This window comes from Oreochromis niloticus, linkage group LG18 (genome assembly GCF_001858045.2).
Source record: "Oreochromis niloticus isolate F11D_XX linkage group LG18, O_niloticus_UMD_NMBU, whole genome shotgun sequence".
Taxonomy (NCBI): domain Eukaryota; kingdom Metazoa; phylum Chordata; class Actinopteri; order Cichliformes; family Cichlidae; genus Oreochromis; species Oreochromis niloticus.
Window position 1 is genome coordinate 36939941 of NC_031982.2, and position 13540 is coordinate 36953480.

Consider the following 13540-nt stretch of genomic DNA (forward strand, 5'->3'; position numbering starts at 1 on the left):
ACACAGGAGCAAGCAAGTCAGCGCAGGTTTTGAGGACACTCCCAGGTATTCCACTTGGCCAGTGGCCTTGTTGTCAAAGATGTGAAAAAAGGTTCAAAACCAGAACACAGTTGTGGCGCCATATGAGAACTCACACTGAGAGGTGTACTTTTGACACAAGGTTAATTGCTCAGTGAGCTGTGTTGAGCTAAAAGTCAGAGGTTTGTGCCACAAAAGTAGCTCTTTTTATCTAATTCACTGTGGTAACTTACACTGAATATATAACCTGGTCAGGAGCAGGTAATGTGTTCACAGTTTCACTTTAAAAGTGTCTGTGTTGTTATACCTCATTCTAATCTGCTGCTAAATCTCTTTAACACTGATTAAATTGTAGCAATTAGAACACACAACAAAAGAAAGTAATACAATTAATTTAGATTTGCAACAAGCTAAAGCAAATCTTTTCTTACTTTTTACTGCTGTAAGTTTCAGGTCTCTAATGTGCAGTTGTTCCCTTAATACCATTTTCATAATAAACCCCTCAGGTTAAAGTCTTTTTAGAGAAAACAGTGTCTAGGTAGAGAGTTTATAAAGGTCCAGAGTTAAACCACCTTAACGCAGTAGTATACCTGCTGTAACGGTTATTTTGCTCACCACCACAACCATTTTTTTACAGAAACTTGTTGTACACCCGCTGTTACGGCGCAGATCAGATCAGCCTGATGTCTTCAGCTGTCAGACTGCGATGTGATCAATTTTTAACTTCTGTTGTTGTTTTTGTTGTTTTGTCTTTTCCATGTGTATCAAAAAACTGAAATCTACTGTTGTTGAATTAAAGTTCGAATTTTACAATTATGATATAAACCAAAAATGCACAACAGCGTGTTTTCTTTCTTTGTTTTTTATCCATCCAAAACTCAAACATGACGGCCAACCTGCCCACTGTGGTGATCACCGAGTAAGGGAGCAGGTTGGCCATCTATCACAGGTCTAACAGAGACAGAATATTCACACTCACACGTTTGCGTGTGTGATTTTAAATTTGACTTTTTTGATCTCACAGGTAAAACTGTGTTACAGCAGCAGGATGATAAAGAGTAAAAAATGTGCAGTATACAATAAACAACAAATAACAGAGTTAAAATAGAAGTGCCAGGTAAGGGACTAATACTCTGAGATACAACAGGAATGTAAGACTGGCATTGTGTAAGCAACTCATGAGATAAATAACAACTAAAAAAGTACAACTACATTTGTACAGTCAAAGGGAAACTAGTCCAATGTTCTTCTCACAGTTTCAGTCTGGTAGAGTGGTAAAGTAAAGTGTGGCCAGAGGGGACAGACGCAGTGCTTTATTCTATTTTATTCTATAGTATTTTATTTTATTGCATTCCAGTGTTTTCTAATGTCTGCTACATAACTTTGCACTTTTGCTGTAACGAAACAAATTTCCCTCCTGTGGGACTAATAAAAGTCATCTTATATTTTATACTTCATACCGTGTACATTATAACATACCATAATAGACCCATTTCTGTAATATACTCTCATATCTATATTATTGCTAATATATATTGTAATATATCTATATCATGGCTAAAGCACTTCTGGATGGATGCAAACTCCATTTCGTTGCCTTGTACCTGTGACATGTGCAATGACAATAAAGTTGAATTCTATTCTATTCTATTCTATTCTAGTGATGTGTCGGTTGCGAACGAAACGGCTCTTAGAGCCGGATCTTTGACGTGAACAACGCGAGCCATGTTTTTTTTTTTTTTTTTTTTAGAGACAAAGCACATACAAACTCCAAAACACGTACAAACACAACAGAAGTGCTGCAGGATGCTCCGCGCAGTGTTGAGCTTTTGTTACCTAGTGGCTACACAAGCCAGCAAGTACCAACGACCGGATTTGGTGTGTGGTAGTAACAGGTAAATGAACATTTTTTAAAAATTTGAATATATATGAGTGCTTGTGTATAAATACACAAACAATACACATATGCTTTCAATTGTGTAATTTAAGTGATCTAGGTAGCTCTGTTTTGGAAGTTCACTGAACGCTAGAAATGTGTTTGGAGTTTGTACGTGCTTTGTCTCTAGTGGCCACCGTATATATTTATATATAAACATATATAAATAAAACCACTTTTATTTTTTACATTAGTAATTCCTTTTGTGCATAATTTTATATTGTTGTTAATAATAAATTATTTAAAGCAACAAAACAACCTGAAGAGCCGGTTGGGAGCCGAAAGAGCCGGCTCTTTTTAGTGAGCCGAGCCGAAAGAACCGGTTCTCTAAAAAGAGCCGGAAATCCCATCACTATGGTAGAGAAGTAATAATAATAATAAAAATAATAATATACATTTTATTTGTGGGCGCCTTTCAAAAACCCAAGGTCACCTTACAAAAGAACAAAATTAATAAAAGGAGCAATACTCATAAAATAAAATAAAATTGCAAAACAGAACTTGACAACAGATAAAATCAGCACTAAAGTGAATAAACCAGTTTGAGCAGATGTGTTTTGAGCTGTGACTTAAATACAGGAAGAGAGTTCCAGAGCCGAGGAGCAGAGCGACTGAAGGCTCTGTTCCCCACAGAGATGAGACGTGCGGACGAAACAGTGGTGATATGAAGCAGGTCACACAAATAGGAAGGAGCAGATTTATGGATACACTTGTATGTGAGAAGATTTTAAAGTTTATCCTTCTATGGGCAACTAGTGAAGCTGCCGAAGAACTGGGGTAATACGAGCTCTTGATGGAGTACGAGTTATGACCCGAGCTGCAGAGTTTTGAAGAAGTTGGAGTTTATGAAGGGACCTTTAAGGGAGACCATAAGAGGGAGTTGCAGTAATCAATAGGGGACGTAATAAAAGCATGGACAAGGATGGCAGCAGCATGGGGAGGAAGGAAGGGGCGGAGTCGGTTAATATTACGTAAGTGCAAGTATGCAGACCAGGTTATGTAATTAATGTGAGACTGGAATGAAACAGTACTGTCGAGTATGACACCCAAACTCTTAACCTGAGGCGAGGGAAGGGTGGGAGAATTTTCAATGTTAATGGAAAAACTGTGGGATTTAGTTAAGATAGAGGCTGTGCCAACGAGTAAAACTAATGTTTTTATTATTGTTAAGTCTGAAAAAATTGGAGGAGAACCAGGATCTTATCTCCATAAGACAGTTTGAGAGGGAGGTAGGTGTGAGGGATGAATTGGGTTTAGAAGAAATGTAGAGCTGGGTTTCATCAGCATAACAGTGAAAATTTATATTATATTTTCAGAATATGTGACCAAAAGGGAGCATGTAAATAATGAATAAAAGAGGCCCTAAGAAGTGTTTCTTTCTCTGAGCCTGTCTGCTGCACAGAGCCGCCTGGAGGACCCCGACACAAAGCCCTGCCCCAGCTTTCAGCTCTGCACTCAATAGTTTCCTCATTTCATATTCTGATGTAATCCCAGCGATTTTAGTAAAGCTTATTCACTTTCCACCCCAACTTCCAGCACAAAAGTAAAGTGAATGTTTTGTCCTAACTCTCTGTCGTTGCACCATGTTACATAAAAGAAAGAGGAATCCACTTATTTACCTGCTTCATACAAGCTTAAAACAAGACAAAAAAAGAAGAAAAAAAGGTCAAATGTTCTGTTCTAAACCTGTTGTGTTCTACAAATTCATTTGAGAATTGTAGGAAAAGACATGCCAACCATTTTTAGTTTTGTTAATATTGGCAATAGTGAGAAGTGTTACTGTTAGGTTTGAATATATTTGATATAGGCCATCCAATTAGGGTAAATATCATGTTTTTAGTTGTTATAATCTGATGAGGAATATTACATTTTATTTCAGTTTTCAGTTTTCCCCCTTAACATGGTCAGGCGGTTTGCTAGGCTCAGTGTCCCTAAGAGCTAGACCAGCAGAAGCTTAACCTTCAGTTGGTCAGGTCTTAGGTACGAGCCCTGACAAAGTGCAGTCCAATCACGTGACATATGCAGTTATCCAGAGGACCCCACCACCACCACCCCTTTCCTGCCTCTGTCGCTACCATGTGCCCCCTTTACATCTCTGTCTGACCCTCATATATGCCTGTCTAGAACTAGCCGAGCCTCTAACATCAACCCAAATTAACAAGTGCCACTATCGAGAGCTGCCAATACAGGTGAGACTGATCAGATTTGACCTGCAAGACTACTCAGGTTTCTTCGCAACAAGGCAAGCAGGGAAGAGACCTGAACACTGAAGCAGTAAGGCTGGGCGAGTCCCCTCATCCACATCAGGTCCAGTTGACCTCTACATTATCTACTGAGTAAGACTCACAGGGTCTTCATCTGTAGGGGTTGTGCGCCCTGCAGATCGACAGCATACAGAAGGTCCAGAGTGTCATTGTGCCGTGTTTTGCCACTTACTGCTGGAAGGCTGGCAGAATAGAGTCCAGACTGATTTGGTTAAAAGCATCAGTGATGGTGTTGAAAGCCTCTGGGTGTTTACATCGTAGGTTAGCAACAGTCACGTGTTTGATGTCACATGTCACTGACCTCATACAGAGAGGTTTAACAGTGTGTGGCTCCCTCTAGTGGATGTTGTGGAGTATTCTGTTGTCTTCTCCAAAGGTTTTTGTACAGAGTTTTGGTGTTTCCTGTCACTGTGGGCTGCAGAGCACAGTAGTACACAGCAGAGTCAGACAGCTGAAGCTTCTGGATCTTCAGAGGAACTGACTTCTCTTTCTTGTCGACTTCGGCATCAAATCTGTCCTTTGGGAACTCCTGAGCGTTATCTGCTGTTCCAGTAGTTCCACGCTGTAAAACATACTTTGGAAAGTCATTTAGTTCTTGTTTGTACCAGAACAAATATGAATATGAATCAGATGTTTCATATGTACATCCAAGTGTAACTGTGTCTCCTGCAGCAGCAATGACATCTCCTTGTTCCTGGATCACTTTGTCTTCTCCTTTACACTCTGAGGAAGAACAGAACATGCAGAGGAAGAGATGGATCAATAAACATGATTGATTAAAGGAGAACAATCAGCAGCTTTAAAGATTTCTATTACATGCAGAACATTTGTCACTTTGAACCATATCAGGTGTTTTTACAAGCTAACAAATGGCAGCAGAGATGATCTGCTGAACATTCAAACAGATTTCTTCTCTTGTCTAACACTCACCTCTGATATGAGAGAAAAGTAAAATGAGGTAAAGCAGCATGTCTTTAGTTGTTGGGTTAATCAGACAGCAGAATGAAGAAACTAAGCAGCCTCTCTGATGCAGTCCTTCTCCCCAACATCAGGCTGGCTGTGCTTTGACTTCTGCAGACAGAAATCATCTCATTGGTTGAGTTCAGCATTAGTGGGTGGAGTCAGAAACATTTTCAGTAGGGCTGGGTATCGTGACTGATTTCTAGAATCGATTCCGATTCACAAGGTCCCGAATCAATTCGATCCACGATTCGATTCAAATTGGGGAAATTGTGCCTCAGACAGTCAGAAATATTATAATTCAGATCAGTACATTTCCATATTTTTATATCTATAAAAAGAAAGCTGACACTTGCGAGACTTTATCAAAGGTGTGAGCATCACAGCAGATGCTTTTGTGTCAAAGTAGCTGAGGATAAAACACAGAAAAACATGAAGGTGATTTTCCTGGCCTGGGATTTTATAAAAATAGTCTGCAGTAGATCAAAAACGAAAGAAAAACATTAATCAACATATGAACATTACCTGATGCTGCTGAAGTGAAGCAGAGCAAAGTTACAGAGGTTTGATTAGAGACACAGCTGAGCATTTTACAATTTTGCAATTTCAAAAAGTTTGTTCAGTATTAAACAGCAGAAATGAGGCTTTTTTTTCGTACGTAAGTAAAAGGGAAAAAAAACAGCAGCCGACAGCGCTGTAAACAACGATAGACTGGTGCGTAATAAGCAAGCAAATACTGAAGAAAACAGATTTTTAGACGGGAAACTGTTCTTGAAGTACACTGAGAGAGAGAGTCGGGACATCTCACTGATTCTGATCCGTCGGCGGGTCCGCGCTTTGCCTTTACGTCTTTGTGCAGAATTCGTGTTCCTGCTCTCATTTACTGCTTTAGCTGTTTGGTCGTTGTTGAAATTTTGTGAGGTTTAACCTGAAATTCTGGCTTTTTGTGCAAAATAAATTTGTATTAAGAAAGTCAATTCAGGATTTTAATGAACTGATACCAAGCTAGAATCGATTTCAATCGATAAATCGATCATCAAAACCCACCCCTAATTTTCATGTCAGTCAGTGCAATTATTTCTGCCTCAGAGAAATGTTTGCTGAAGGTTCAGTTTCAGTTCTTCACAGCACAGTTGGACCAAAGCAGGTCAAACCAGGAAGGAGCTCGACTGAAGGTGGAAATTAAATCTGTGTGAAGATGTGCAGCACTCTTTGGAAGAACTTTATTTTGAAAGAACAATGAGGTAATATGAAAAGCCATCATCCTAAGCATCAACATCAGCGAGGATCTGAGTTGGTCACACCACGTTGATTTGATCACAAAAGCAGCAAGATAGCAGCTCTTCTCTCTGCGGCACCTGAGAAGATTCAGCATGAACCCCAGAATACTTACAAACGGCTACAGAAACACCATTGAAAGTATTCTGACTGTTTGTACCACCACCTGGTACTGCAGCTGTAACACTTCTGACCGCAAAGCTCTGCAGAGGGTGGTGAGATCAGCACAGTGCATCACCGGCCATGCAGGATCTCTACAGACAGCGCTGCATGAGGAAGATGCAGCGGATCCTCTCTGATCCCAGACACAGACTTTTCACACTCCTGCCATCCGACAGGCGGTTCAGGAGCATCCAGACCCGCACTAGCAGACACAGTTTCTACCCACAAGCCATCAGGCTTTTGAACTGCTCACATTCTGGACACAACATTACACTTACTACAACTACAGGACTTTACACACTGTCACTTCGACAAATGCCACTTAAATGTTCATTGCAAAGATTTTGGTGCAAACTCTAAATACCAACAATTGTCTTAAATTCTCTAAATATTTAAAATTTTAGTATTTTGTTGTTCATCTTCTTCCCCTTCTTCTTCTGCTTCTTCTTCTAATCATTATTACTGTTATTGTTACTTTCTCCTTCAATATAACTGCACACTTCTATATGTTCATGTAAAGCTGAGAAGCATGAGCCAAAGAATTTCCTTATAGGTAAATGTGGCTACACTTTATCTGTATATGACAATAAAACGTCAAACTTGAAAACATCACATTTGAACGTTCCTACAGTTGGTTTGTGGTTGATGTGGATTTGCTGCTCATGTGAATCCTCCCACAGTGTTTCATTAGCAGCTGTAACCACAGTGACTCTGATAAAACAGGAATTAGCAGAATCCATCTGATATGAAGCTGTGCTTTGAATACCACTTCCCTCCTCTTTGAAGAGTAGTCAGATATCTGTGTTCAGGTTTTTGTACAGCCTCTTCTACACTTTGTATCACTGTGTTTCTAGAGCACAGTAGTAGAGAGCTGTGTCTGCCAGGGTTAGGGCTGTTATGGTCAGATTAGTTGATGTAGGTGATGTTTCTGATTTATATCGATTATCCGGAATATACTGACGATCACTCAGTGATCTTGCTCCTTTCCAGAGTATAAACTGAGGAGCCTGAAGGTCAGAATGATGTCTGTACCAGTGAAGTTCTGGATGTGTATAACTTGTCTCATAGCTACATGTGAGTTTGACAGATTTTCCTTCTGTTTCAGTGACTTCAGTTCGTTCAGGAGTGATTGAGTCTCCAGCTGTGAGTCCTGGAAAAAGAAAGAAGAAAAGTAGTGAAATGCAGTCTGTATATCTGCTTAATGCAGCAGCTTCAACTAAACTTTAATCCCTGTTCTTAAACTCACCTATAATGTGAGATAGAAGCAAAAAGAGGTGCAGCAACATGTCTTTGGAGTTATTAAAGCCAGACAGACAGCACATGAACAATGTTCTTCCACTGCAGCACAATGACCAACAAATAATGTTATTGGATGAGCTCAACTTCAGTGGGCGGGGCCAGTTCAATAGCTTAGCCAATCAAATAGTTTTGTGCTTCCACAGCAGCTCTGTCTCTGTCTCTGATCTTTACTGCTTCATTTCTCTGTTGTCTTTGTCATCAGTCCAATGACACAAGAATCAGAGGTTTAACAGTGTGTGGCTCCCTCTAGTGGATGTTGTGGAGTATTCTGTTGTCTTTGCTCCAAAGGTTTTTGTACAGAGTTTTGGTGTTTCCTGTCACTGTGGGCCTCACAGCACAGTAGTACACAGCAGAGTCAGACAGCTGAAGCTTCTGGATCTTCAGAGGAACTGAATTTTCTTTCTTGTTGATTTTAGCATCAAATCTGTCCTTTGCTTCAGAATTATCTGCTGATGAGAAAAATCGTTGAACTAAAAGTTTTGGCGAGCCGTTCTTTTTCTGTTTGTACCAGAACAAAGTCGGGCCTGGGTCACTGGTTTCAAATCTACATCCAAGTGTAACTGTGTCTCCTTCAGCAGCAATGACATCTCCTTGTTCCTGGATCACTTTGTCTTCTCCTTTACACTCTGAGGAAGAACAGAACATGCAGAGGAAGAGATGGATCAATAAACATGATTGAAGTTATTGAAAAGTTTCACAGTGTAAAATGATGAAATCTCCTCTTTCTGTCCTTGTTGTGAATCGTGTGCAGAGGAAACATGTTGATGTTTGTATCTTACCAAAGAAAAGAGCAGCAAGAATAATCCACAGCCAATGTTCCATCTGTACAACAAGGTTTCAATCAACAGGAGAAACTAGCTGATGTTCAACATTCAGTCTGAGAATTGTTCTCTTCACAGCAGCACTTATTATTGACACAATGGTTGAGCACAGTGCAGAAGGAGAGCACCGCCTACTGGATGATGTCGCCCTCTAGTGGAGCGTCTCTGTGTTTTGTGCTGTTGCTGTGAGCAGAGTTGGGAAGTAACCAATTACAAATACTTCGTTACTGTATTTGAGTAGAATTTTCAGCTGTCTGAACTTTATTTGAGTAGTTTTTTTCTGACTATTTTTTCCATTTACTTCCTACATTTTAAACAAATACCTGTACTTTCTATTCCTTACATCAGAACATGTTTGTTACTTTTGTTTTTATTTATTTATTTCTCTGCAGGTTAGTGCAGGATAAACAGGTTAGTTTGCTGCACTGTGATTGGTTTAAAGTAAAGAACAGTGTGTGACTGCTGCACAGTGGCTGTGGGTTCATGGTCACAGTTAGCTTACATCAAGTTTATCAGAGATTCATATGAAGTTTAGCTGATGATGCTGAGATTCATTCACTGAATTCCACCTTCATACCAACTTCATAGTGTCTAATATAAAGACAGCATAAACAGTTTACTCTCAGTGTAGAGGATGGAAATCAGCCAGGACACCTCATGAAACATCTGCTCACATCTGGTTGAATTCAGTTGTGTAGGTCCACAGAGAACAGCAGGTCAGCTGATCACAGCCTGTAAACTAAGAAAATCTACTGGAGCTCTCAATTGAAATGATTGTGAGTGTGATTCTTTTCCCCACACTGAGCCATTACAACCACTTTTAGGTTCCCCCACCTGCTGAATCCACTTTAACCTCTGACTGTATTTATTTCCCTGTTTAGAGCCAAAGTCGCCCTCTACAGTGGAGGCAACAGAAAATAGAGCTATGTTTTTTTATTTTCCTTTTGCTTCAGATTCAAGCTGAATATAACTAGAATCAAAGACTTAGATTAAAGTTTGTATCCCCATCTGTCGTGTTTACAAGCTTATGTAGACTTAATCTGAATCTTATGTGCTTCTATAGTTGCTATTACTCCTTCAGGCCAGAGGTGCCGCTGTGAAACAGGAAAAAGAGAAGGAGAGAGAAGAAGTGGAAGAGTGTGATGTGAGCAGTTTTCGCTAACATTAAAGTGTGCCTAAAAACGAGCCACTGTCTCCAGTGTTATACACAAATACAACACATTGGCGATGAGGATGTGCGCATCAGGACAGAGCTCTCCGCCTTTCCTGCACCATGCTGGTGAGCCACCTATACCTTTGTAACGTGGTGGAAATTCTTCGACAACTATATGCTTGTGATAAATGCTACCGGAGACGCATGCTTTGAACCAGGGGGATAATGGCTGTTCTACACGCTGCCAAATCAAGGTACCACATTCACTGAAGCCATGGCTGCACTTGAAAAACACTTTGTTCCTAAAGTGGCATGCAGACACACATTCAGACAGTGAATTCAGCGCGCTGAGGAAACCCTGACCCAGTATGTCGCCGCTCTCAGAGCTTTAGCTGCTCCGTGTAGTTTTGGAGCAATGGAGACTGAAATGATTCAGGATCAGCTTGTTGCTAATGCTAATCTCATTGCTGTTTAAGATAAATTACTGCTGGATGAGGACCTTACACTGGACAAAGCTGCTACCAATCCATGTCAAGTGAAGGCTGCTGTTCACAATGGTACGCTGCTCTCTACTGCACACACAGTCTAGACCGCTCAGTACAAGCCATCGAGGTAATGAGTTCACCTTTTTGGGGAAAGAGAGGAGCGCGATTAGCTCAGCCTCTGTTGTGAAATCTGTTTATGTTGTCCTAGTAAGGCTACCATGGGGGCAGCCACTAGAGGTCGCTAGAATCCTGGTGTGTATATGTTTTTCAGAAATTGATGTAGCCACGTACACTGCTGCTACAATTCAATAAAAGCGGTTCGTGCTTGAGAACCCTGCGTCTTATTGCCTCCGATCATGACATGGTGTCAGAATTGAGGACTTCACGCCGAGTTACACGGAGAAATGGCAAAATTTGGACCTCCAGAGCCGTTCGACTTTACACAACCGGCAGAGTGGCCGATATGGCGGCAGAGATTCTCCCGTTTTCGAGTGGCGTCCAAGCTAGGGATGGAGAGCGGCGAAGTGCAGGTGAACTCGCTTCTTTACTCCATGGGGAGAGATGCTGAACCAATATATGGCTCATCTGTGTTTCCTGCTGCTACAGAGGCCAGGCCAAGTCCGCAGTTTGAGTATGATCTGGTTATACAAAAGTTCGATGAGCACTTTGTCCCAAAGAGAAACGTTATCCACGACCGCGCCTGTTTTCACAAACGGAGCCAGAGGGCCGGGGAGACGGTCGAGGCTTTCGTGTGGAGCCTGTACGAGCTCACGCAGTACTGCGAGTTCGGCGGCAGTAAAGACGAGCAGATCCGGGACCGTATCGTCATTGGATTAATTGACAAAGATGTTTCACAAAAACTCCAGCTCAAAGCGGACTTAACTCTGGATAGAGCCATTCAATTGGCACGCCAGAGTGAACAAGTCAAACAGCAAAGAGCGGAGTGAGTGGAAAGCACTGTGAATGAGGTGAAACAGAGGCATTATAACAGCATGAGAAGGAGGCGTTAAATGTGTTAAAGGGTTCATGCACAAAGTTCAGGTTAGCAATGCAGTAAAACCTGTACGGCAAAAACTGAGGCATCTACCACTCAGCATACGTGAAGAGGTGTCAGCCGAACTGAAACGTCTACTCCAAGCAGGCATCATTGAACCAGTGGACACATCCGAACGGGCGAGTCCTTTAGTGGTGGCAAGCAAACATAAAGGCGACTTGAGACTTTGCGTGGATCTACGTGAACCTAATAAAAGTGTAATAATTGACCGTCGTCCACTTCCTCACAAAACTGGCTGGTGCTACACATGACAGCCAGATTGATTTAGGCTCAGCTTATCATCAACTGTCTCTTCACCCTGACAGTCCCAGTCTTACAGCTTTTATAACACTTGAGGGACTCGTTCAGTTCACCAGAGTTACGTTTGGACTTGCTTCAGCACCTTCTGCCTTGCAGAAGATGATGCACACAGTTCTGAAAGATCTACCAGGAGTGCAGAACTACTTGGACATTATTTTGTATGGACATTCCAAAGAAGAACACGATGAATGCCTACAGGCTGTTCTCCAGCATCTGAAGCATGTTGGTCTGCAGATCAATTCCGGTAAAAGTTCATTCAGGCAGATGAATATTCCGTTCCTGGCACGTGTCATTTCCAAGGAGGGCTTGCGCCCTAGCCCAGACCACCTGACTGCCATCTCTGAAGCTCCTGCACCAAAGGACATGGCTGTGCTTGTGCTGAGGCTTAACTTTATGGTTCTGCTTTTGTTTCCGGGACCCTGTCTCCAGCTGAGAGGAAATATTTGACCATAGAGAATAGGGATGGGTACCGGTGTCCGGTGCCATGATGGCACCGGTTCTGACATAAACGGTAGTAACCAGACCGAAAAGCAGCGCACATTTCGGTGCTTTATTTTTTTTCCTGAGCCAATTCTAGCCAATCATTTTACGTTTCCGAGGATAGTAGGCGGGCCCAGGTACGTACGTTCTTTTAGAGCAGAGCTACAGATTAAAAATGCCCAAGGTGAAGCGGTCAAAAGTCTGGCTGTACTTCACAGCAAAAGATGCAAACTCAGCTGCCTGCAACAAGTGCTGTAAGCTGATACTGTGATACTGTCAAAGGAGGTAACACCTCGAATCCGATGAAACACCTGGTGATGCATAGCGTTTTTTTAAAAGCCAAGAAATGCGCCGTGTTTGATAGCTTGATGAGAGACCTCTCACCGTGCACATCTACTGCGGGTGTGGTTCCTGTTATCGGACCCGGAGTTAGCAACATCCCCCAAGAACCCGAAGAGTAGAGTCCTGGGCCCTAGCCCTGCCAGTGTAGCAGAAATGATGAGGATGATGATGGCAGCAGCAGCCGTTCTTCTCTGCGTGAGTAGCTTCATGTTGTTCGTGTGTAATTAACGTTGAGTAGGCTAACCACGTTATTACATTAATGCATGTAAGGTGAACTAGCAAACACCGTCGTAGTTACATGCGGCTGTCTTCTTGTTTGACGGCAGATACTCCCTTCACCCTGGCCAAAAAGGCTAAAATGACCAAAGAAAAAGTGGAAAACAGTTAAACATGAGAGGTTTTTGGACCAATTTTATGTTTTTTCCATTGTTTAAGCACTGCTTCCAGCCAAGAGTGATACCATATATGCCCTATAGCTGAAGAAAAGGCTTACATTATTATCTTTTTACAAAAAAAACCCAGCTAAACATGAAAGGGTTTTGGACCAATTTTGTGTTCTCCATTCTTTAAGCACCGGTTCGAGCACCGTTTAAGCACCGGCACCGTTTCAAAAGTACCAGTTTGGCACCGGTATCGGATAAAACCTAAACGATACCCATCCCTAATAGAGAAAGAGGTCCTTGCCTGCGTATGGGCGGTTGAAAGATGAAGGACGTATGTATGGGGATACCGATTTACCCTCAGACAGGATCATCAAGCTCTCACCACTCTAAGTACTAAAGGGATGAACAGAGCTGGCATGAGGATTGCACACTGATCAGTCTAGCTGACCAATCATTTCACTTCAGTTCAATTCAATTTTATTTATATAGCGCCAAATCACAACAAAAGTCGCCTCAAGGTGCTTTATATTGTACAGTAGATCGCACAATAATAGATACAGAGAAAAACCCAACAATCATATGACCCCCTATGAGCAAGCACTTTG

General features: G+C 41.7%; 2 gene segments (V, D, J or C); both read right to left on the minus strand.

The window, feature by feature from the left end:
* Positions 1-4594: 4594 nt before the first annotated feature.
* Positions 4595-5305, minus strand: LOC109201843 (T cell receptor alpha variable 38-2/delta variable 8-like; the record flags this gene model as incomplete). The annotated part of the segment is given in 2 exon segments: positions 4595-4941; positions 5149-5305. Coding segments are annotated over 2 exon segments (387 nt in total), but the record flags the coding sequence as incomplete, so codon positions are not given.
* A 2852-nt stretch (positions 5306-8157) lies between these two features.
* On the minus strand, positions 8158-8837 carry LOC112842812 (T cell receptor alpha variable 18-like). The segment is given in 2 exon segments: positions 8158-8543; positions 8697-8837. Coding segments are annotated over 2 exon segments (423 nt in total).
* Between the last annotated feature and the right edge of the window lie 4703 nt (positions 8838-13540).